The following is a 25,939-nucleotide window of genomic DNA, read 5'->3' as shown; positions in this document are numbered from 1 at the left end:
GCAGCCATTTTTACCACAACAGCCTCCTGAATATGAGAAGCCTAAACATTTCACAGACTGGTTTTGAACTAATATTTATTTAGTATTTTTTAACAAGTTACATGCATCCCAAACTCCAGGCGGAGAGAGATTCCCTTGCTTACCTCAAGTTTGGTTTTCTGGGAAAGGAAACTGGAGACAATGTTGTCTTTGTACTGTATTGGTTTTATTTATACATATATACCACCTGAGGATAAGAGGGAAGGGCTTGAAGCATTAACTTTCCAACAGTCAAGCCTCTGTGCCTCTTCTCAGCCTAGTTTAAGGCAAGATTGGCTATTCGGCTTCCTTCCTTCCTTCCTTCCTTCCTTCCTTCCTTCCTTCCTTCCTTCCTTCCTTCCTTCCTTCCTTCCTTCCCCCTCTCTCTCTCACAGACACACACAGAGAGAGAGAGAGTCAGAGAGGAAGTGGATATCAGTTGAGCCCTGTTCCAAAATGTCTTTCCTTTGAGAGCTCTACCATGGCCTGTTCCATACCCCACAAGTGTCCTGAAAAAGAGGGACAATCCATTCTTTTTGTGAAAGCATGGCAGCCATTTGGCTCGCTGTGATCACACACAATTTCACCACTGTATTCCGCTCTGGTCAGACCTAACCTGGAGTACTGTGTCCAGTTCTGGGCACCACAGTTCAAGAAGGATACTGACAAGCTGGAACATGTCCAGAGGAGGGCAACCAAAATGGTCAAGGGCCTGGAAACGATGCCTTATAAGGAACGGCTTAGGGAGCTGGGTATGTTTAGCCTGGAGAAGAGAAGGTTAAGGGGTGATATGATAGCCATGTTCAAATATATGAAAGGATGTCATATAGAGGAGGGAGAAAGATTGTTTTCTGCTGCTCCAGAGAAGCGGACACGGAGCAATGGATTCAAACTACAAGAAAGAAGATTCCACCTAAACATTAGGAAGAACTTCCTGACAGTAAGAGCTGTTCGGCAGTGGAATTTGCTACCAAGGAGTGTGGTGGAGTCTCCTTCTTTGGAGGTCTTTAAGCAGAGGCTTGACAGGCATATGTCAAGAATGCTTTGATGGTGTTTCCTGCTTGGCAGGGGGTTGGACTGGATGGCCCTTGTGGTCTCTTCCAACTCTATGATTCTATGATTCATGATTCCGCTCCCCCGAAAAACCCCACTTGTTTCAGGGCCATAATCTTGTGCCCCCCAAAAGCACTTTTTTGAGGGGGGGAACAGGCCCCAAATCCTGTGAGATCATGGCAACCCAAATGGCCGCCATCATGCTTCTGCAATAAAGAATGGGAGGGTGGGATCTGGGAAGACGACGTCCCAGATTTTGGCTCCCAAGTGTTGGAGGGTGTGCTGTTCCGCTTGTTCCATTAGCCTGACCATACCTCAGGGTTACAACCAAGAATCATAGGGATGAGACCAAGGAAGAGGAAGCTGGTCTCTGTATGGCTGGGGAGTCTTCGCAGAAAAAGCTTCTCGTGCCATACTTGCTTAGCAGGGCTGGGCCTCAGCTGTTATGCCGCTCTGATGAAAACAGCGAAGCATCGAGCCAAGCCTTGCTTCAATGCCACTGGCTAGCTACTTCTGAATAGCCAGAGCCGCTTGGGTGCCCGAGACGCTGGCTGCCAGGCAACTCATCACCAGAACAAACACCTTGACCATCCAAGCTCAGACAGCCCTGTCAATAAGGAAGCTGGCCAGCACGCAGCCTCATTAAATCTCCCCAGCTGCAAACACAAGTCCAGACCTTGTTTCAGCAGCACACTGGCTACCTTGTTCTTCATCGCCCCCTCTCCGGCACACATGATGGGGAAATAAAAAAAAACCGAGGGAGTCGGAGGAAGAGAAAGGAGAAAAAGCAGCAGCCCCCTCTTCATCATCAATGGCAAGTCATACCCCAGTGCTTCTACGGCACACAAAGGCAACCCAAGATCATTCCAGGTTGGTTTTGATCACTCCAGGACAATTTAGATGGGTGGATACATCTGGTTCTAAATTCACAATTACCAATGTAGTTTGGAATCCCTGGAGCATATTTGCATTGGTAGGAGAGGAGAAATTCCACCCGTGGGTCCCTTGTCATCACCCAAATTGTGTCTACCGAAAAGAATGGTATTGCAGGGTGAGCCCACAGTGGTGCAGTGGTTAGAGTGCTGTGCTATGACCAGGGAGAGGAGGGTTCGAATCCCCACTCAGCCTAAAGCTTTTTGGGTGATCTTGGGCCAGTCACAGTCTCTCAGCCTAGCCTACCTCACAGGGTTTCTGTGAGGATAAAACGAGGAGAAGGGAGAGCACGGTATGTGACCTTGAGCTCCTCAGAGGAAAGGTGGGAGTATAAATTGAATAAACAAGCAGTGGATGCAAGTGAGGGCACCCTTGTCCTGGAGCAGAAGCTGGCACCCGTTCCCTGACAAGCTCATGCCACAGTCTGTATAACAATAATGCTTGCAAACATGTTTGTTGCATCCGCATGTTCTTATTTGGTCTCAGGCCCAATACCTGAAAACACCCTTGAGAATAAAATTTAAAAAAATCATTCCAGTAGCACCTTAGAGACCAACTAAGTTTGTCATTGGTATGAGCTTTCGTGTGCATGCACACTTCTTCAGATACACTGAAACAGAAGCCACCAGACCCTTATATATAGTGGGTGGGTGGGGGTGCGGGTATTACTCAGAAGGGTGGTGGGAATGGGTGATTGGCTGATAAGTGTGGTAAACCTGTTGACGAATGTTAACGACTGCAATTGGTCTTACAGGAAAAAGCAAGGGGTGAGATGGCTAAAAATAGCTTTATTGTGTATAATGAGATAATAATCCAATATCTCTGTTCAGACCAGGTCTTTCCATGGTTTTAAGTTTGGTAATAAGTTGCAATTCAGCAACTTCTCTTTCACAACATTTGTGTATGCCATCAAATGCCAACAGTGCCCTTCAGGTCTCTATATTGGACAAACAGGCCAAACTCTACGCCAAAGGATTTGTTTTTGTTGTTTAGTCGTTTAGTCGTGTCCGACTCTTCGTGACCCCATGGACCATAGCACGCCAGGCACTCCTGTCTTCCACTGCCTCCCGCAGTTTGGTCAAACTCATGTTCGTAGCTTCAAGAACACTGTCCAACCATCTCGTCCTCTGTCGTCCCCTTCTCCTAGTGCCCTCAATCTTTCCCATCATCAGGGTCTTTTCCAGGGAGTCATCTCTTCTCATGAGGTGCCCAAAGTATTGGAGCCTCAGCTTCACGATCTGTCCTTCTGCCAAAGGATAAATGGACATACGGTAAATCTGACATCAGGAATCACAAGACAGAGAGACCAGTAGGAGAACACTTCAATCTCCCAGGACATTCTATACAAAATCTCAAAGTAGCTGTCTTATTATAAAAGAATTTCAGAAATAGACTGGAAAGAGAAGTTGCTGAGTAATACCCCTCCCCACCCTCTCACTATATATAAGGGTCTTGTGACTTCTGTTTCAGTGTATCTGAAGAAGTGTGCATGCACACGAAAGCTCATACCAATGACAAACTTAGTTGGTCTCTTAAGGTGCTACTGGAAGGAATTTTTTTAATTTGTTTCAACTATGGCAGACCAACACAGCTACCTACCTGTAACTAACCCTTGAGAATGTTCCTCAAGAGAGATGCTATCTTACTCTTCCAGCACATGAAATCAGCTGCGTCTCGATTGCGTCTCGCCTTCGGCCCAGCCACCTTTTAAGGGAATAAGGAGGAGGAGATTGAGGTCACGATTTCCTACGACAAGGAACGCTCTGAGGGAAATACCTTTCGAAGGCACACATCTGCCCTTTCGCAGGTCGTCCAGAGCGTGGCCTGTGCAGAAAGAGGGATGCAGCAAGCGGGGCCAGATGGCTACAAAGCAGAACACGGCCGGCTGGTGTAGCTCCTTCCATCCATTGTGTCAGAAGCAGTTAATCATAGATGAGCAGGAAGCGTTAACAGTTTCCTCACGTACCTGATAGCAAATGTCTCACAGAGCCCGGGGTGGGGGTGGGGTGGGCAAAAAATACATTTTAACTCTTTGCTGCTGCTCTCTCTCTTGTAGGTTGCTTGCATCCAAGAATCTTGTTTAAGGCATATGTGTTAAGAGTTACCAGGTTTCCTTCTTTGAATCACAGAATTGCAGAGTTGGAAGAGATCACGAGAGTCCTCTAGTCCAAGCCCCTGAAATGCAGGAATCTTTTCGCCAGACATGTGGCATCAAACCCACAGACCTTTGCTATGAAGGTTAGGAATGCAGTGACCCAAAAGTTCTGAATTCAGCTGGGACTTGGGTGTGAGCGTGCTGGTGTTTCACAATGCCAATGTAAAGCATCGCTCACAGTCTGCAGTGCTGCAAAACTGAATATTTTGAAACAAAATAAAAAAAATCCTTCCAGTAGCACCTTAGAGACCAACTAAGTTTGTCATAGGTATGAGCTTTTGTGTGCATGGTATCTGAAGAAGTGTGCATGCACACGAAAGCTCATACCTATGACAAACTTAGTTGGTCTCTACTGGAAGGATTTTTTTATTTTGTTTTGACTGCGTCAGACCAACACGGCTACCTACCTGTGAATATTTTGAATCATGGAAATGATCCCGGCTTAACCCCTGTGAGCTTTTTGACTCACACAGCGGGCGGCGCTGGGGTCTAAACCACTGAGCCTCTGGGGCTTACCGATCCGAAGGCCGGCAGTTTGAATCTGTCGACGGGGTGAGCTCCCGTTGCTCTGTCCCAGCTCCTGCCAACCTAGCAGTCTGAAAGTACACCTATGCATGTAGATAAATAGGTACCACTGCGGTGGGTAGGTAAACGTCGTTTCCGTGCACTCTGGCACTCATCACGGTGTCCTGCTGTGCCTGAAGCGGTTTAGCCATGCTGCCCACATGACCCGGAAAGCTGTCTGTGGACAAACGCTGGCTCCCTGTCTGAAAGCGGGATGAGTGCCGCAACTCCAGAGTTGCCTTTGACTGGACCTAACCATCCAGGGGTCCTTTACCTTTTACCTCTTCTGCGAATGTGGGGGCAATACCCAAACAAGAGGGAGGGGGAGGCATGTTGGAAGGAATGAAGTGGACGCTAGACAAACAGGCCTTGACATATTTCCTACTGAAAGTGGTGGGGCTCTTATTCTGCTTTTGATGTGTGTATGTGTTCTTTTATAGCAATCACTCTCCAATTTTGGGAAGAGGAACCTGCAGATAAGGCTTAGCCGTATGTTCCGACTGTTCCAATTTACCAGGAACGGTCTCTATTTTTAGGAATCTGTTCCTGAACGTAAGAAAAGCCTGCTGGATCAGGCCAATGACCCATCTCGTCTGGCATCCTGTTCTCACAGGGGCTAACCAGATACCTCTGGGAATACCGCAAGCAGGACCTGAGCACAAGAGCACTCTCATCTCCTGTGTTTTCAAGCGGGAGGCAGTGGAGGTACAGGAATGCCAGCTGCTGGGACTTCCAAGTAGGGAGAATGCTATGGGGTGCAGGTCCTGTGTTTGAGCTTCCCTAAAAACATTTGGTTGGCCAGGGTGAGAGCAGGATGCCAGACTGCCAGTCTCTTCTTATGTATTTATGCTCTTAGATAATGTGTTTTATCTCAGTGGAATTCAAGGGTTCATCTCCAGATCACACGAACCAATAGAAGAGCTCTTCCAGATTGCCTTTTCGTACAGGCCCGCCCCACATATTTCCATTTAAATCCAGATCTTGCCCTTTTCATGCAGGACAACTGTTAGTTGATTCGTCGATGCTGGCAGCCAGCAGCCAAGATTTTGCACAACTAATTGAGGCAGCTTTCTTCTCCCCCAACAAAAAGTGCTCATTGCTCCGATCCTTGGAAGGGCTGGAAAGGCAGAATCGCATTTTTTAAAATAAAATAAAATACTGCTAAAAAGATACAGATGTAGATCAGATGATCCAAACAGGGTTAGGTGCATTTTGACACAGCCCGGTTTTCAAGAACTTAGAGAGAGGCTCACACACAAACCGGCTAAGAACTTGCACGCTGGAATTTGGCATATAGCTGCAGCATGGAGTCCTGCACTTGATTTCTTGCAGATGTTCCTCCGAGGCCCTCAAAATGGAAACAGCTGTCATATAGACGAGGAGGAAAGAGCCCCTGGGTTTGGTGCCACACACAGCTTTCTTCTGGCGACTTCACAGATGGCCGTCGCTCTGTCCCAAGACTCCACGGTGGAGCAACGGCTAACGTTAAGGAGTTGCAGCTTTCTTTTCGTGGAACACGGAATCTCCGTGGCGCACAGAGCACCCCACATTTCATCTTTCCAATTCTGCAGCCCCCTTTGTGGGCACACACCCTGCTGAACTATGTTACTGCATCTTTCAGATGAATAGGCTCTTAAGAGCAAGCCTGGCAGTGAACGGACTTGCAAATCATAGCATCATTGAGTTAGAAGGGACCCCCCCCGAGGGTCATCTAGCCCAACCCCCTGCAATGCAGGAATCTCAACTAAACCATTCTGAAACACCCAGGTATATGCACCCTCACCAAGAGCTGTTTGACAGTGGAATGGTCTTCCTCGGGAGGTGGAGGACTCTCCTTCCTCGGAGGTTTCTAAGCAGAGGTTGGATGGCCATCTGTCATGGGTGCTTTAGCTGAGATTCCTGCATTGTAGGACAAGATGGCCCTTGGGTCCTTTCCAACTCTACCATTCTATTATTCTCTGTTAACAAGACCACAATCTGCAATAACGTTGGCTATTTTAGAGGGAACCTGTGCCTGGACTATCCTACCCCTCTTTCTTGTGCCCATGTTAGTATCCTTTGCGTCATTTAAGTCTCCACTTCCAAGGACTACCACCCCTTGTTTGAAGTTCTCTACCTTGTTAAGCATTTCCCTGAGAAAATAAGACAGAGCCTTATTGGACAAGTATACAAAGACTACTGTTATCGGCTCTCCTTACAAACTGCCTATTACAATACCTGCCTGCCACTGTATGCCGCCTTCTCTTATGGCATACAGTCATTTTCTTAGCTCCGATTATCGCAACTCCCCGCATTTTGATGACCCAAGTGCACTAAATTGCTCTCTCCAAGCCCTTGCTGCCTTAGGATTCGTTTTTCTGCAAACCCTTTCCATTGATGGACTTCTTGCAATAAAAGCATGTCTAGGTGTCCTTGCTTTCGTCTTGCTTTGATCGCAGCCTTTGTAACAGGAGCCAACCCTCAGTTTTCTCTGTAGAGTACAGATGGCCCCAAAATGTGGGTGTGGTTTGCTTTAGCTTCCACTTGTTTGGGATCCAATTCATTAACACCAGTGATTCATCTGTAGTACAGTCATACCTGGGTTTACGTACGCCTCGGTTTGAGTATTTTCAGTTTAAGTACTCCACGGACCCATCTGGAACAAATTAATCCACTTTCCATTACTTTCAATGGGAAAGCTCGCTTCAGGTTAAGTACGCTTTAGGTTAAGTACTCTAAGGACCGTCTGGAACGGATTAATCCACTTTCCATTACTTTCAATGGGAAAGTTCGCTTCAGGTTAAGTACGGACTTCTGGAACCAATTACACTCATACCTTGGGTTAAGTACACTTCAGGTTGAGTACTCCGCAGACCCGTCTGGAACGGATTAATCCACTTTCCATTACTTTCAATGGGAAAGCTCGCTTCAGGTTAAGTACGCTTCAGGTTAAGTACTCTATGGACCGTCTGGAACGGATTAATCCACTTTCCATTATTTTCAATGGGAAAGTTCGCTTCAGGTTAAGTACAGACTTCCAGAACCAATTGTGTTTGTAAACCGAGGTATTTATCTGTATTTATCATAAGCCTGGAGGAATTCATTAGACCTGTCTATGGCCGGGTTCATCCTCCAGGCAAATATCCACTTAAGCACCAGGGGAGAAGCCAGGTACAATGATGGCAAGGATGGCATAAAGGCTGCTTCTTCCATTCACATTCTTCTAATCAATGGACTTATGTGGACTTGATCTCATGGTAACAGCCAATTGCGCCTAATAGGAGCAGGAAACATGGTATGTGTAAATGGATTATGTGTGCAGGATTTATATATATATATACACACACACACACACACACACACACATAGGGGGGGGGGGAGAAACACTCATTTAGATGGTTTTCTGATAAGGTGACTTGGACACAAGCTCAGTTGGGAAATGATAATGGCACACAGCTGGCACTGGGACTGACTTGCCCTGTCAAAGGTAGCTGCCCTGGCCTTCTGAATTCACTTGACCAGCCAGCCTGTTTGGGCTTCATATAAGCAGCTTTATACATCTTGTTGACCAACTGTGGCATCATTACTTGGAAGTCTTATTGTGTTTGGTAGGCTGCACTATATGCTTATCTGGTAGTAGGTCCTGTTGAAACTCAGTAAGACTTACTTCTCAAGAGGCATGTGCAGAATTGAGCTGTTGGTTTAGCCTGGCTTCATGGAATATTAAGACTATATGTAGCCTTTGTTCATGCAATAGTATTTGGTGTTGAGCTACCCATGGCATTAGTAAATTGTTTCCACTTGCCAACTCGCACATCTTAATCTGTTCTTTGGACAGATAAAGGATTCAACATGTTGCCAACTCTTGGCTACTTCCTTCTTTCTTTGACTGACACCATTAACCTCTAAAATTGCTATAGAAATTTTTATGAAGTTAAGGGTGGAATCACAGGCTTACATTTGGTATTTGGGGGATTTCACCAGTGCACCAGAGAGTGACGGTTGTCAAATTCAGCACATGCGTGTTTTCCCTCTCCTTGATGCATCGCCATGAATCTTTACACCTCCCTGGAATATGCTGATTAACACCAGTTAACGATCTGTCCCCAATTAACAATCTGTATGTAATTTCATGGAGTAATTATATGTAATTATTGGCAATTATGGACTACCGATAAAGGTATTATGCAAATGCAACTCCCTCCAAATTACAAACCATTCCTTTGGTTATCTGAAAACTGCACATTAAAGACATCTAAGGGATTTACAGCCTAATGCTATGCATGTTTACTCAGAAGCAAGTCCTGTTGAGTTAAACGGGTTTGCTCCCAGGTAAGCGGGCTGAAAATTGCAGCTTTATAGACAGCAATCCTCAAATCATGTCTGATTGAGTCACACCTTGATAAACTGCATTTTTAAAGATCTTATTATTAAAATGGTCATTTAAAAAACGAATGCATAAAACGTAGTTAGGGTATGTACTTGTAGTACTGTTCAATGCAGGCTGCATTTTTCATATAAAATGTTTCATAAATAAAATTTAGTGCTAATAGTAGTAGCACTAGTACAGTGGTACCTCTACTTACGAATAACTCTACTTACGAATGGAGCTCCATCCGCCATCTTGGATGTGGTTTAGATAGGATTTTTTCTACTTACGAATTTTTAGATAGGGTTGCTTCTACTTACGATTTTTTTCTCCCAATGAATTCCTATGGGATTCGACTTACAATTTTTTTCGACTTACAAATGTGCATTCGGAACGCATTAAATTCATAAGTAGAGGTACCACTGTACTAGTATCATTGCTTTCCAGGAGGTTCAGTCACAATAGTTGCTTTGGGCCTAATATGTAATATGCCAACTTTTTGATGCCTTAATGCAAACTTAAGAACTGATTTGACCAGGGCATAAATCAGGGGTGGTTCTTCAGGTGTCGTTGGATTGCCAACCCTTTTCAGCCTCAGTCAGCATGCCCAAGGGTCAGGGAAAATGAGACCTGGGGTCCACCAATGTCTGTAGGGCCACAGGGTCCACCCTGGCATAAATGAATCATGCTCATACAGTTAGTAAACCATATCTAGGTTCCCTCCCCTCTAAATTTCCCGTTTATGTCTACCATTTCTAATCCATTTAATGTTGTTAGCATGGTCATCGTGGTTCTGCCCAAGAAGTGAAAAAAACAACACAGGAAGTGTCAGTTTGTACAAACCATGGCTAGTCAACAATGTGTGATAGACGAAATGGGAAATTGCAGCATGTGTCCACCTGTGAGTGTAAGTCAAATGTTTATTGCAGACCGTACGGGCATTCCCAAGATCCAGGGGTTATGGGGTGAACCTGCAGCCCACACAAGTTCCCTTGCTCTCTTATATGTCATGGACAGCTTTGTGTGCTTAAGCTGCATTGAAATGCATTGGGAACTGTGTTCTTGTGAGCTGTTAATGGGGCACATCAGAATAGACACTGTGGATTCTATTCCACTAAGCATAAAATGAGTCAAAAGGAAATAAATATATACCCCCTAATGAGATGACAGCGAATAGAATCTCCTGTAAAAAAAAAACACCAATATATTTTCAGTTTGGGCCAATATGTTCAATCACCGAAGCCAAGAAAGTCTTTCTTTTTATACATCACCTTCTTTCGTTTTCTTTCTTTATTTTTTTTTGGAAAAAAAAACCATAATTATCACATTCTCCTTATGCACAACAGAAAGATTCTTAGCTGTGCTATGGATACATCCGCATCTGAGATTTCCTTCCAAGTCACTGCTTTCCAATAGGCAAGGCCATCTGTTCCCTCAGCATTACAAGTACATTGATCCAAGGCCTGTTCTACAGTGGAGCTGGAGCAAGCCCAAAGACCCGATTTCTTAGGTCCAGCTGGAGAGTCAGGGCTCCCACCCCTGTCTGCTTGCTTGTCTGCCCCATTCCACTCACACCAATTTGGGTTTTGCCATCCCATTGACTCTTGTTCTAACAGAGCCATCCAGTTCTCCACAGGTGTTGTAAGCTGGCAAGATCCTATTTAGCTGGGGGGTCTACTGAAACCCGTTTTACAGCCCTATAGTAAAAAGTACAACAACCAAAAGGGGGGGGGGGGAAGAAAAAAAGAATTTCCTTCTTTCCCGCTGTCTCATCTGAAAACAATATAGAACACGTCTGGGTGTCAATCTCCCAATTGTTTAAAGCATACAGAGAAAAAAATCACATCCACCATAGCACACAATACACTTTGAGCCCTATGTATATAACTACCATGTTGAAGCGGTTGTTGCTTTGTTCTACTTCCAAAGAATGGACTCCATTCTACCCTGAGGATAGGCCTTTCAAACTGCCTTCGTAATGGGTTTGAAGTGTTTATCTCCCAAGGGTAGGCTTTACGTCTGACATGATTAGGATGTATTCGTTTCATTATGAATTTCAGAAGAAGGCAGTGTTGAAGATACCTCTTGGTAATGAACAGCAGTTTACATATGCCAGGAAACTAGAGCACCAGAAAACAATTCTATACTCAAAACAACTTCATGCTGACACCACACAACTGCACCATTTACAACTGTTTCGGTCTATCCTCCCAAAAGTAGCTGAATTTTTTTTTTAGCGACTCCAGCCCTCTCCAAATAGATGTAAACTTCCTTCTTAGACCTGGGTTCTTTTCCAAACATTTGGTGGTTATGGGTTTTTCTTAAATGTAGTTGGAAAAACAGCAACATATTTTTTTTTATTTTGTTTCGGTAACAGACGCCTGTATTTGTTTTACAGAATAACATAAAATGCAAGTGTTAGTAGATTATTATTATCATTATTATTATTACTATTTTTTAAAAGCAACCCAGTAGGCCTCCGCAAGAGCTAATGTATTTAGAAGAGGCTCTTTTGCTTTTAAAGCAGGTGCAGAAAGGAAAGCCTTGCTGATCCAGAAAAAAAAAATCTGATGGCAAAAGATAAAGGGTTCTGAAGCTCTGTTCGTTTAGCTCTAGCTGAAAAGCATGATGGATACACACGAGTTTCCCAGGGACTCCTAAGATACAGAAATTCCTCTGATATTACAAAATACAAAAATATTTTTCTCCAAACTCTCATTTTCTTTGCATTTACAGAACAATAATGGAAATAACTTACACAATCTGGCAGGAGAATGGCCAAAAGCAGGTGATGAAAATGAAAAACAAGAGAGAGAAGAGAGAGAGAAAAAAAATTAACTAGAAGCTAACTGCTGGTTATAGAAAACAATGGCAACTTAAAAGATGAGGGTGAACTGTGTATTAAGTGGGTGGCAGCTACTTGTGGGAAGGAGGTAAATTTGTGACGATTACATGCTAAAATAAATTTTATCCCTCCCTCCATGCCCAAAATAAAATGTGCAAAACATATTCACCATGCCAACGATTATGACTATTTATAGACCCTTGTCTATGACCTCCTTCTTACAGCTCCCCGCTCGCCAGGTATTTCCGTTACAATAAAAAGCACTTTTAAGACCTACAACAGTGCAAGTTGATGAAGTAGTTACATTCTCCAACACTGTGCTTGGGCAACGTGGTTATGCTATGATGCAGTTTTTGCTCTTTTGCCTTTTCCGGCTGTGTAACTGTCCTCGACCACCTAGCGTGGAAGACTTAGGCATGCTGTAGGAGCCGTATTTGTGAAGGAGCTCTTCGCCGGTGACGTACTGGAGGCGGCTGGGTTGCGGGATTGGTTCCCCAAGGAAGTAGCCTTCGTTGTCAGATTCGGAGGAGGAGGAGCAGGTCGAGCACCAGTCGTATTCAGCAAAGTAGGGTCCCCACCTCTCGCTAAAGTGGTTCTGCAAAGCAAGGTCAGACACGGTCCTTGGACACTGGCCATACAGATTTCTTCGTGCGCCCTGCTCTGCGGTCTCTCGGCAACTTCTCTGCTGCAAGAACTGATCGTAGTCTTCCCTGGCTCGCAGAGAGGGCCTTTCTTTCAACTTGTAGCTCTGCTCGCTGGCGAGGTGAAGGGCGTTATCTGAGCGGGAGCGCCTTGACCGCCGCGGCCTGTGGGGGCGATACCGCCGGTCGTCATCTCGGAGGTTAGTTCGTCTCGGAGTGCGCTCGCTCATGGGGGGATGCCGGGCACCTTCTTGCCCAGCCAGCTTTTTCCCTGGCATCCCACCATCATAGTCAAAGCTCTGGTGCATCCTTCCACGGGATGGTGTGTCCCTGTACCCAATGGGGTTAGTGAGGTCGTGCAGGTTGGCTTCCATATCTTGGTACTGTTGAGCGGAGAGTAGGCTCCGAACAGACTCGGCACTCCTGAACTGGACAGAGGAATTCAGGGTCCCCATGTTGCTCAGCTTCTCTGAGACATTCATCCCAGAATCTTTGCTTAGATCAGGCATGGAAAATCGAGAGAGATGCTCTTGCCGCTTGGCCCCACCATCCACAGAGAGTCCTTTTGGAAACAAGGAGGAGGGGGAAGAAAAAGAATTAAAGGCTGTGATTTCTGTTCATTTCTCCAGTGGTATTAGACTGCAATAGCGTGCATTGTGTGTATGTAATACATTACTGAGAGTTTTTCATTACTTAGACCAGGGGCCAGCAAACTTTTTCAGCAGGGGGCTAGTCCACTGTCCCTCAGACCTTGTGGGGGGCCGGACTATATTTTTTTGGGGGAAATATGAACAAATTCCTATGACCCATAAATAACCCAGAGATGCATTTTAAATAAAAGGACACATTCTACTCATGTAAAAACATGCTGATTCCTAGACCGTCCGTGGGCTGGATTTAGAAGGCGATTGGGTCGCATCCAGCCCCTGGGCCTTAGTTTGGGGACCCCTGACTTAGACGGTACAAAGGACGGGGACTGGTATGATGGGACAGGGGCTATTAGGCGACTGTCCCCATTGAGCTCCATCAAAGGAGGTGTATTTAGGTAGTCTGCACTTTGTGCCAATCCCTTGATGCCATCATAGGTGCCAACTCCCAGATTGAATAATCCGGGATCGGCACCGGAAGTCGTGCTGCGGCCATTTTGGAACTGGGCAGAGCAGCACTGGAAGTCGCTTCTACGCATGCTCTTCCCATTTCCAAAATGGCTGCAGCGCCAGAAATCGCTTCTGCGCATGCCCAGAGACTCCAGACATGCGCGGAAGGAGCCTCCCCGGGCCGGTAAGAATCTGGGGGATTTACGGGTTTTTTTAAAAAAATCTGGGCTGCCAGTGGGAAACGGCTGGGAAAACGGGGGTTTCCCGGGGAATACGGGAGACTTGGCAGCTATGGATGCCATTGCTGCCTTAGACAGCTGCTGGAAAGGGCAAAGGAACCCTCCTCCTCCTCCTCAGACACCCATCAGCAATGGCAGTCTCTGTTCCATCTCATTGGCTGCTCTTACCATGGCTGTATTTAAATGTTTATTTGCTATTGCTTTCTGTTTGCATTTTCATGCATTTCCCCCCAACTAGTACGCATTATTCAGGCCATACTTGGAGACGCTAAAACCAAAATGAATTTTTGGCAGCAATCTGAAAATTCAAAATACGAATGAGATTCTTCCTTCCCAAATAACTATGCCGCAGATAAATAACTTTTGGAACGGACAGCAACATTATACTAAAAATTACCAACACGTCTCCTTATTCATCAGAATGCTCCTTATTCATCAGAATGAGTAATCGAAAGCTATTGATAATTCGTTCCTTCATTCACTCAGTTGAATTTTGCATCATCCAAACAGAAACAGCCCTGACAACAGTTACCACAAGCCCAAATCTACCATCATACTAGAAAATTCTTAACTTAAAATATCTAACTTTTATGTAAACACAACTATGCTGTTTAACATTTACACAAAACCGCTAAGTGGGGTTGTCTGGAGTTTTGGAGTACGTTGCCAGCAATATGCTTGACACCGAGCTCTACTTTCTTTTCTTTTTACATCTGCAGGTGAGGCAGTGGAAGTGCTGGACCAGGGTCTTGCCTCGGCAATGGACTAGATGAGAGCCAAGAAACTGATAAGGCTGAGACAGTGTTAGTGGGCAATTCCCTAGACTGTGTTAGTGTTAGTGGGCAATTCCCTAGACTGGATGGGTGGGAGATTGCCTGCTCTTGATGGGGTGACACTTCTTCTGAAGGAGCAGGTTTTTAGCTTGGGAGTACTCCTGGATCCTTTGTTGTCACTCGAGTTACAAACGCTTCAGGTTACAGACTCTGCTAACCCAGAAATAGTACCTCGGGTTAAGAACTTTGCTTCAGGATGAGGACAGAAATCGTGCTCTGGCGGCGCAGCGGCAGCAGGAGGCCCCATTAGCTAAAGTGGTGCTTCAGAATAAGAACGGACCTCCAGAACGAATTAAGTTCTTAACCAGAGGTACCACTGTATCTGCATAATTCATCTTAAGGATTAAAAATATAGGATCCTGTTGGAATTTCAAACCATCTAATCCAGGGATCAGCAAACTTTTTCAGCTGTGGGCCAGTCCACAGTCCCTCAGACCTTGTGGGGGGCCGGACTATATTTTGAAAAAAAATATGAACGAATTCCCATGCCCCACAAATAACCCAGAGATGCTTTTAAAATAAAAGGACACATTTCATTCGTGCAAAAACACCAGGCAGGCCCCACAAATAACCCAGAGATGCATTTTAAATAAAAGGACACAGTCTACTCATGTAAAAACACGCTGATTCCCGAACCATCCGCGGGCCGGATTTAGAAGGCGATTGGGCCGCATCCGGCCCCTGGGCCTTAGTTTGGGGACCCCTGATCTAATCCATTTTAAGTGTGCAGTGTTCACTTTATAAAAGCAACCAGAGCTGTCTGGTGACTCATGATGGAAAATAGAAATAGGAAGCTTCTTGAACACGTGTGTGGGTGTGTCATATGGTCTATGTGATGCAATCAGCCTCCAATATATTTTCTGTAAGTCCACAGTTTGGTCAAGTTTGTCAGATTCTCTCTTTCAAACTTTCTATGGTTTGCAGCTCTCATGCTTTGGAAGACAAGCTTGAAAATCTGCTTGAGAAGAAAGCACAGGTTTCAGAAGCCTCTGAATTGCTAGCCCCCCCCTTCAACTACTGTGATGAAACTTGTTCTTGGCTACAGCAGCAAAGTCTGAATGAATGGCTTTGAAAGGTTACTGGGTGTATGACTGTGTGATGGATTTGAGAATGGTAATATCAGCACATTTGGGGTTATTGGAGATATTGACTAAATCAGCCTTAGATCCCAATATGTTGGGCAGTATTTAGCTATCTGTTCATTTTACAGCAAAAGACTTGACCTTTATATATTTGTTCTATATTTGTACCATAGGAAGGATTCATGCCCCCCCCCCAAACCTAATTGCAAGTCATTTGGAGCATGAAGATCCACTGCAAAATTCTTGCCATAATGCGTGCCTGACCTGAGAACAGGCACAAGTACAAGTCCATAGCATATTCGGATATTTCACCATGGAAACTGGAAGTTGAAAAGAGGCCTTTTGTATAATGTCTGTGTGATATGAAGAGGAGCAGTTATGTTCCTGTCCAGGAGAGGGCAGTAGTGCACAGGCACGCGAAGGACAAGGCATGATCCACTCTAGCAATGTTTGTGCAATACTTGCGGCGATAAACGTGAAAATGCCAAACAGTAATCACAGGTCTGGCCTATTAAATACCTAACGGGCTGCCATCTGAAAGATGTGAGATCAAACCTCTGTTCACTTGCGTAGCCAGTGGGTGACCTTGGCTTGATCCCACATTTCCCGGCTTCCATTTCTCAACCGATAGCCCTTGTGGAATAGGAATTCATCCTACAGGTCTTGGAGGAATTGCTTTGTGGCAAGGGAAGAAGGAAGAAAGGGTTGGGGACAACTTTTTAACTTCCTGTTTTTGAAGCTGTAGAACCCAGTAGGTGTTTGCTGTGATTCTTTGATACTGTATTAGGGAGATCCTTTGATACCGATATTAGGGAGGTCCTGCTGCCACCACACACAAAATGTTGGTGGTGAAAAATAGTACTATAGTGGCAAATTGGTACTGTGGGAGTATATGGTGATTAAGCACCACTTGGGGACGTTGTCAGGACCAGATAGAGCCGCTTCTGACTCACATTTTGTGCTTCTAGATAGGCTTTTACAAGAATCGGGTGAGCTCCTATATGTGGGACTACTAGGCCACATCAGCACCATATATTCAAAGCATTATTAAACCACTTTAACAATCATGGCTTCACCCAAAGCATCCTGGGACCGTAGTTTAGTTTATTCCCCTCACAACGCTGTAATTCCCAGAGTCCCCTGGGAAAATGGATATATTGTTAAACCACTCTGAAAAAATGTAGCACTATGAGAAGAATGGGGGTTTCCTAACAACTCTCCGCATTATTAACAAACTACAGTTCCCAGAATGCTTTGTGGGAAAGCCATGACTGCTCATGTGGTACAGTGGTGCTTTAAATGTAAGGATGTGGCCTTACGTTGAGGTGAGCCATCCACATAACATTAGCAGAGCTGAAGCCATGAAGAAGAAATGTTCTGTTGCACAGACAAGTTCTCCCTTGAAAAAGGCCAATCCCTTTAAAAAGCAGGAAACGGTGTTCGAGAAACGATCCAAAAAGACCTTTTCACTTTGAAATAGCTGCATAAATATTAATTAGGCATTGTTTTGGTCATAAATCGCAGGGCTGTCAACCAAGATCTTTTAGCTGATTAACTGTTTGGCTTTTAACTGATTAAATTCGCATATATTACATGCTGCAACATCTCGATAATAAAAAAAAGCCCTTTCCCCCTGAGGATCCTGAAATAAGGTGACAGTTTCTCTCTATGAGATAACATGCTGGCTAGCATTCATTATTTAGGGCAGGGATGGGGAACATGTGACTCTTCCATTAGCCAGAGCCGACATGGCCCATGGCCAATGGGAATTGCAGTCCAGCAACATCTGGAGGGCCAGAGCACTGGCTTCAAAATTTCTACCTTCCAGTAACCTTCTCCGCACTATTTTGTTTGCTGAGCAATCCTTGTCTGTTTCCTCTCCACTGCAAACCCCTGTTGCCTTGCAGTATTTCTGCCTGCACTGAGCAGGAACTCCAGCACATCAGAAACACATTCCCTGCTGCCCTAGTCGGTTGGCGTTCTTCAGCTGTGATTTTAACCACACCTACTTGTTAATAATAACATGAGCCAAGAGCTACATGTAAGCTTGTTCGTTACATCAGCAGTACTGAAATCTTTCAACAAAGCATTGATGTAGCTGGGAGTTTTCATTGTCTGAACTCGGTAATCCTTCCCCCCACCCGCCCCGTTTTGGAGAATAAACAGAATCCGTTTGACAAAGCGAGTGTGTTATGTGACTTAACTAGCATGCTTTCAAATTCTGCAATTAAAGCTTTAGTTGACTAATCCCACCGAGTGACTGACTGAAACTGGCAGCCCCGTGCAGCTGAAGTTTGGGTTTTCAGGTCCAAGCCAAATTCTCGCACGAGTCTGGAACCTTTGGGGAACTCTCTGCTTGATGGTGCCAGCAATTTCTAGGCTAGTCCTTTGAAAGAGGAACCTGTGGTGAGATGTTCCAGTCAGCAATTTGCCTTTCTCCCTGGAGGGTAATATGGCAACATGGAATGGAGGTCAGCTTGAGCATAAAGCTGGCGCTAGAGAGAATAGCTCCTTCATGGATCACTGCCTTGTCATGGCAAAGGGGTTTGAACAACTCAGAGAAGCTATGAGCAATGATGTGCAGGGCCACCCAAGATGGACAGGTCATAGTGGAGAGTTTTAACTAAACGTGATCCACCGGGAGCAGGAACTGGCAAGCCACTCCCTGGCAAGAAAACTCCATGGACAAAGACAACAGGCATATAAAAGTTATGACACTGGAAGATGAGCCCCTCAGGTCGAAAGGCGTCCAACATGCTACTGAGGAAGAGCGGAAGACAAGTACAAGAAGATTCAGAGTTGATGAAGCGGCTGGGCCAAAGCCGAAGAGTCACTCAGTAGCAGATATGCCTGGAAGCGAAAGGAAAGTCCAATGCTGTAAAGAAAAATATTGCATAGGAACCTGGAATGGATGAACCATATATGTGGACCAAGAACTCCCAGAAGTGCAAGCTGGATTTTGAAGGGGCAGTGGAACCAGAGACCAAATTGCAAACATGCGCTGGATTATGGAGAAAGCTAGAGAGTTCCAGAAAAACATCTACTTCTGTTTCATTGACTATGGAAAAGCATTTGACTGTGTCGACTGCAGCAAACTATGGCAAGTTCTTAAAGAAATGGGAGTGCCTGACCACCTCATCTGTCTCCTGAGAAATCTCTATGTGGGACAAGAACCTACAGTTAGAACTGGATATGGAACAACTGATTGGTTCAAAATTGGGAAAGGAGTACGACAAGGTTGTATATTGTCTCCCTGCTTATTTAACTTATATGCAGAATTCATCATACGAAAGGCTGGATTGGATGAATCCCAAACCGGAATTAAGATTGTCGGAAGAAATATCAACAACCTCAGATATGCAGATGACACAACCTTGATGGCAGAAAGTGAGGAGGAATTAAAGAACCTTTTAACGAAGGTGAAAGAGGAGAGTGCAAAATATGGTCTGAAGCTCAACATCAAAAAAACTAAGATCATGGCCACTGGTCTCTCTGGTCTCTGTTGGAAACAGAATCCTGGCCCTCAGCCTGAGAATTCTTGTGTTCTTCAGACAAGCTGCCATAGCAATCCTGTGTCACCTTCCTTCTCTCCTCTACCCTGCAATGTCTTGCCACCCCATTACTGAAGACACTAAGCGGGTTTGGGTATGGGTCTGGATCTGGGTCTGCTCAGGGCCTGGATGGTTAAAATGCATGCCATCTTGGGATCCATGATGGATGAAAAGCAGGGTGTATAATGTGAGAAAATAAATGCCTGGAAACTTATGATGTGGGGCAGGCATCCCCAAACTACGGCCCTCCAGATGTTTTGGCCTACAACTCCCATGATCCCTAGCTAACAGGACCAGTGGTCAGGGAAGATGGGAATTGTAGTCCAAAACATCTGGAGGACTGAAGTTTGGGGGTGCATGATGTGGGGAGAGGAAGGAATGAAAGTCATTGGTAGGGCATGTGCCTTGCATGGAGGAAAGTTCCAGGTTCAATGACTGGCATCTCTGATTAAAAGGATTGGATTGTGGGTGGGGTGAAAATATATCAAGGGCTCTGAAGTGCTGTTGCCAGCTATTGATATTGGGCCAGATCAGCCTTCCCTAACTTTGGGTCCCATCAACACCTGGCAACATGGCCAATGGTCAGTGATGATAGAATTTGCAGCCCAACGACATCTGGAGACTCAGGCTGGACAAATAGTGTGACCTTATAGTCAGAGGCCCCCTCTTGTCCCTGCTTCTCCACAACACTGGCTGCTATTGGTGGGGGAGAACTCCAGTAAAAATGGAAAAGGAAGCAGAAATTGCTGCAGATCACATGTTTGTCTGTCGTCAGGTTGGAACTCAGGCAAGCAAGTGCTGGATGGCATCGTTTTTTTGTTTTTTGTTATGTCCACAAGTGATGCAGAATCAATAACTTCTTTTTTACATAGCTCTGACATTTCCTTTACACTGAGATGAATGTTAATTAGCAAGCGTAAGACAAACAGCTTGGCAGAAACCGAACTGCAGCGGAATGGAGAAAGCGCTGCATGTGACGAACACAGGCTGGAATGGAAATTGCTCCCTTCTTACATCCCCAGCTGCTGGAGATGGAGGGAATGTACAACACAAGGATCGGCACATCACAGATTGCTATTACTGCACGCCATGGGGGGGGAAGGAGGAGGCAACTTGACATGAGGTTGCCATTTTTGATGGCAGGCCCTTGTTTCCTCCTAACATCTAGTTCCAACCTTAATCACCAACCAGACCTCCTCAGGAAGAAAGGCAGACAGTCAGTCTGCTCGCTCATTAGCTCTTCCCGTCTTCTCCCTCCCCTTGCAGTTCCGGAGGAAAATCAGTTCTGTGAAAAGTCCTTGCAGTCAAGCGGCGCAGAGGTCAGCACTTGGAAGGACCGAATGTTAGTACAGGATCTCCCACAGAAGAAAGCAAAGTGCCCGTCCCAGAATGTGTACTGAAATATACCCAGAACTGGGTCAACGTTCCTCTTTGCAGCTTTCTATAGCTCTCTCCCTCTCTCTCTCTCCCCTAACCCCCCGGAAACAGACGCATGGGATTCTCTGATTACTGAAGGGTTGGATTTGATTCTGGCAGCAACGTGAAGCGCCTAGGCTGTCAGGATGACAGAGCTCAGAAACTATTTCAATTAGAAAAAGAATCCCTCCCCCCCTCCCCACACACCCCATGCCTTCAAAATCAAACACAGAAATGTTTATTTTGGCACTTGTTCTTTTTGTCTTTTGTCCCATTCCAACAAGCTTTCTGAACAAACTCATTTGCGGATTCTTCATCATTCGCCCTGAACCCAAGACATGCATCCCTGTCTGCAAATCCAGTTTATGGACTTTGCGAACTATGTTCAGGGGAAAGCGGGGAGGGAAAGATAATGCAGCTCTCTATGTGTTTCTGCAAATATAATTTTCTAGATACTGGGTTTTGGCATCCGACTTTGTCAGGAACGTTTTATTCAGATCAAATGCTAGTAAGTCATAAGATCTCAGCATGACAGCAGCCTCTGGCTCCTTGTTCCTGATAGAAAAGGCAGCTGAATGAGGAAGATGCAAAATTCTCCTGAGAACGGCTGGGGTTGGAGGGGCATATAAGGGGCAAAATGTTTTGCTATCACCAGAACACGGCGCAAGAACTATCTCTCTGTATGGGCAGGAACCCCGCAATTGTTGCATTCTGCCCAGCACCAAACACACATTGTCAACACCAACTTAGAACCAAATGGTTGACTGATTACCTTCACACACACACAAAGTATTCCATTGTCTCTGGAGATGGATGGATGCCAACAACACAAACGAATGTCATAAGATTCCCCAAGCACAAAGTTGTAGATCACATTTACTTTCCATTTGGCTTCAAAATGGATGGTTAAAACAGGAAAGTTGGCATGCCACCCAATTTTGCCAATGAAGGAACTGAAACTAGTTGAAACTAGTTGACAGCAACTTTCCCAAACCCTCCTAGCTAGGCTGTCTTCAACACAGTCGAGATATATATATATGTATATTCTCCAGTAGCACCTTAGAGACCAACTAAGTTTGTTCTTGGTATGTATGCATGCACACTTCTTCAGATACCTTCAACACAGATAGATTACTCTCTAAAGAGGCCACTTATTAGCAAAGTCTAAATAAAGACTTCTTTCAATAAAAGGGTGGGTGGGTTAGGGATGTGGCGAGTGCAGGCCAGAGGGGAATGCCTCTTCTCTCCACCCCCAGCAATTCAAGCACCCTTTCTGCGGGGATGCCATTTGCAACTGGGTATTGCAGAATCTTGCAAGCTGCCATAATTCTCAGTTGCAAATTGCTGGTCTTGGCCAGGGGTCCTAAAACTATGGCCCACAAGGTGGATACGGCCCACCAGGATCCTGATCCTGGCCCACCCGGCAATTGCTGAACCCACTGCTGTCTAATGGGCCTATGGCCCTCCTCTCGCAGCCTGCCTCCATCACCCCCTCCCCCTCCCCAAACATCCCGCTGCCTGGAGCAGGGAGAAATTTACATGCATGGTATGGCTGCCTTTGCATTTCACGAACTTGGGCAGAGGCGCCTCACTGCATTTCTGTTGCCATCTGAGCATTTCCTTCTTTTCCCAGGGTCTCCGTTAATCCCCTTCTCGCCATTCTCGCCATCGCCACAGGTGCTTCCGACCTCTCTTCACACCCACCCACCCAAATCACTTTTTCTTAGTTTCACCCCGCAGGTGCACCATAGCAAGGCACAACACACCCCACCAGTGTTGGATTTATGTATAAGCTATAGCTTAGGGCCCCACTCCCTTGGGGCCCCCCCAAAAAAATTAAAGAAAAAAATGCAGTTTGCATAGGAATTTGTTCATACTGTATTTTTGTCAAACTAAATGTTTGAGGACCCCTGATTTTGGCTATATGTCAACAGCAGCCAGGGTTCATACCTGCCAAGTTCCTCTCTGAAAAATAAGGGACCGGACCGAAAGTAGCATACCGGAAGTAGCGTGGCAGCCATTTTGGAACTGGGCGGAGCATGCTCAGAAGTGACTTTTGATGCTGCTGTGCCCAGTTCCAAAATGGCCACCGCACCAGAAGTCGCGATGCAGCCATTTTGGAACTGGGCAGAGCAGCATCAAAAGTCGCTTCTGAGCATGCTCCGCCCAGTTCCAAAATGGCCGCGGCGCCAGAATAAACCGGGGAAAAACAAAAAAAATCCGTTTTTCCCGGCTGGGGACAGCTGGAAAAACGGGGGTTTCCTGGGGGAAACGGGAGACTTGGCAGCTATGCCAGGGATCATGGCAGCTTGCAAACCCTAACTCCGCTCAGTTCAGTCACAAAAAAAGATTGCGGTGAAAAGTCAAACTCTGTTTTAATGGCTTGTTTTGCCTTTCCTGGCTTTAGCCAGCTCAGCCAGCCAGTATTTCCACTCCTAAACAGAGTTTGGATCTGGCATACATAAATGCTGCTGGCTTTCTATATTTTGGATTGCTGCTTTAGTTATTACTATAGTGAGTTCCCGCACTGGCTTTTATTATTAAAACGCACACGCACACACGAAGCACCCCTAGCTTTTATTAGCTTTGTTAGTTGTCATCCAGCTTTCTAACTTTACCACAACTAAAATTAAGTTTTTCTAAAATCTTACAAACGTATCACGGCACAGTCTTGTTAACTCTGAAGCATGCTGGAAGAGGTGTTTTTTTGACATATGAACGTCTAAAAACATCTGACAACGCAGAGCTTCATCTTCCCCAAAGAAAATGTACTTTTTATTTCCCTCCTGAAATTCTGGCTTGGCCCAGCGAGTCCACGTTTATTTTGAAGTCAGCCTTGGCGAATACAGGGAGCTTTTGGCTTGTTTAAAGTTTGCTGAATGAGTGGATTATGTCATTAGTGCCTTAACAGGGAGGTGTACTCTGGGATACTGGGTGGACTTCTGAGAACTGCGGACAGGATGGATTTGTGCATGACACTAAAGATGTCAACCAGTTATAAGACTTCTATTATTTTCATTTAACCAGCCCATTACAGGATTCAATCTAAATAAATTTGCATTCAGCCAAACAGATTAGGGGTTTTTTGTTTTTTTTTAAAAAGAGATATTTACATGAGTGTAAGATAAATTAATAAAGGCAAATTGGGCCGACTAGAATGAAGCAACACTCTTAGGGGAATGGGGTATCACCTGGTCTGGCCCACCCATTGTTAAGAGTAGCCATATTTTCTGTTTTCATGCATTTTTACAGTAATGCTCTAGAACCAACCTAGCATTAAAAACAACTGCAGGCAAATCTAAATTACATTTCCAGCCACATGGATTGCCAATTTAATCAACTATAGATTGAGTTGATTCATTTATCGATTAAAGATTGCAGCCCAACTTGTGCCTGAACTATCTGGAACTTGTGCAAAGCAAGCGGAACTTTTAGAATTAGCAGAAGAGTTCCAGTTTTTTATTCAACCACCAAGGGTGCAAACTCCATCAAGTTTGACTGACATGAAACCGCCATTTGACTCACACTCTGCAGTCGTAAAATGTAGGATTTTAACTACTTGTATTATGCTTCCAAAAACCTTTCTGAGACCTGTGGAGCATGTTTCCATGAGACTTCTTTTTTCCAGCATTAAAAGCAAATGGAGCAAGCAAGAATTCAGATTTCCACAAAGACGATTACTTGGCCAGATAGCACATCGCAAGACGCAGCAATCTTCCAAACAGCCGCTTAACCTTTGGGAGCCCATGGCCACGATCCCTTATTGTGGATTTCACTGCTCCTGAGTTAAATTCTGTATTATAGCCTGGTATAGGGTAAATCCATACAATATACTTCTGAGGCACATTTGACCCAAGCAGATTTCCTGGTAATTGTAGGTTGCATTTTGATTGCAAATGTGCCCCAGCCCTACCAGCCTACAGAAAGCTAGGAGATGCAGTCACTGTGAATAGCTTCCCTCCTGTCTTTGTTTCCTTCAGCATCACAGCGAAAGTAGTATTAGGGGATGAAATACAGGTGAAACTGGGGAAATTAGAATATCGTTGAAAAGTGCATTCATTTCAGTAATGCAACTTTTTATTTTTTTATTTTTCTTTTAATTTTTACAAATGCCTTCCTTTGGAAATTCCACAGTAATAAAACAAATAGTTACAATAATACAAAAATAAACATCGCTATTATATTTCATGGTGTTGGAGGAGACTCTTGAGAGTCCCATGGACTGCTAGAAGATCAAACCTATCCATTCTTAAGGAAGTCAGCCCTGAGTGCTCACTGGAAGGACAGATCCTGAAGCTGAGGCTCCAATACTTTGGGCACCTCAGGAGAAGAGAAGACTCCCTGGAAAAGACCCTGATGTTGGGAAAGATTGAGGGCACAAGGAGAAGGGGATGACAGAGGACGAGATGGTTGGACAGTGTTCTCAAAGCTACCAACATGAGCTTGACCAAACTGCGGGAGGCAGTGCAAGACAGGAGTGCCTGGCGTGCTATGGTCCATGGGGTCACGAAGAGTTGGACACGACTAAACGACTAAACAACAACAAAATTACATTTCATTAATTACATTCCATTTATAATTGACCCGCCTAACGAAAAATAATTACAACAAACAAAGGCTTGACATATCTTGCTTTGCATGTCATGCATCTATCTCATATATTCGTTCCACCTTTTAAGTTGCATTATTGAAATAAATGCACTTTTCGACGATATTCTTATTTTCCGAGTTTCACCTGTATCTCTACTCCTATTTGCACCTCCTCTTTAGTTTCAAGCTGCCAAATTAGGTCGCCTTATTTGTACTGTTTCATACAATATTGTATGGATTCATTTTTGTTGGTATTTACTTGCAGACACGATCCTTTTTCATCGTTTGCCTATATTCATTTGTTATTTTGTGAGCCAATTCCATGAGAAAGCGGCATACAAATAAACGAGTGAACTGGGAAGTCTCACGAGTCTCTAATAAAAAGAGGCTACAAGAGTACGAAAAGGTTGTATATTGTCTCCCTGCTTATTTAACTTATATGCAGAATTCATCATGCGAAAGGCTGGACTAGATGAATCCCAAACCGGAATTAAGATTGCCGGAAGAAATATCAACAACCTCAGGTATGCAGATGACACAACCTTGATGGCAGAAAGTGAGGAGGAATTAAAGA

The 25,939-nt window shown here is 44.9% G+C and overlaps 1 protein-coding gene and 1 long non-coding RNA gene across 5 annotated transcripts in view; one reads left to right on the top strand and one right to left on the bottom strand.

Moving 5' to 3' along the window:
* The first annotated feature begins 1,683 nt into the window (after positions 1–1,683).
* LOC148686981 (uncharacterized) lies at positions 1,684–11,927 on the top strand. 3 transcript variants are annotated; one of them, XR_015948473.1, is made up of 3 exons: positions 1,684–1,941; positions 4,134–4,242; positions 11,808–11,927. It is a non-coding gene; the product is annotated as an uncharacterized LOC148686981 (long non-coding RNA). The 3 variants fall into 3 exon arrangements; XR_015948474.1 differs by having other exon boundaries at positions 4,061–4,242; XR_015948475.1 differs by having other exon boundaries at positions 3,659–4,242.
* Positions 10,344–25,939, bottom strand: part of PRICKLE2 (prickle planar cell polarity protein 2) — a 127,525-nt gene continuing 111,929 nt past the window's right edge. For both annotated transcript variants that reach the window (XM_035106742.3, XM_088663315.1), the window contains one exon: positions 10,344–13,119. In XM_035106742.3, the coding sequence (XP_034962633.2) occupies positions 12,251–13,119 (869 nt within the window). In that variant the 3' untranslated portion in view covers positions 10,344–12,250. The remainder of the gene's footprint in view (positions 13,120–25,939) is intronic.

This window comes from Zootoca vivipara, chromosome 2 (genome assembly GCF_965207765.1).
Source record: "Zootoca vivipara chromosome 2, rZooViv2.hap1.1, whole genome shotgun sequence".
In the NCBI taxonomy this organism is placed as follows: domain Eukaryota; kingdom Metazoa; phylum Chordata; class Lepidosauria; order Squamata; family Lacertidae; genus Zootoca; species Zootoca vivipara.
The sequence above is the reverse complement of the archived record's forward strand: the minus strand, read 5'-3'. Positions and strand labels throughout refer to the sequence as shown.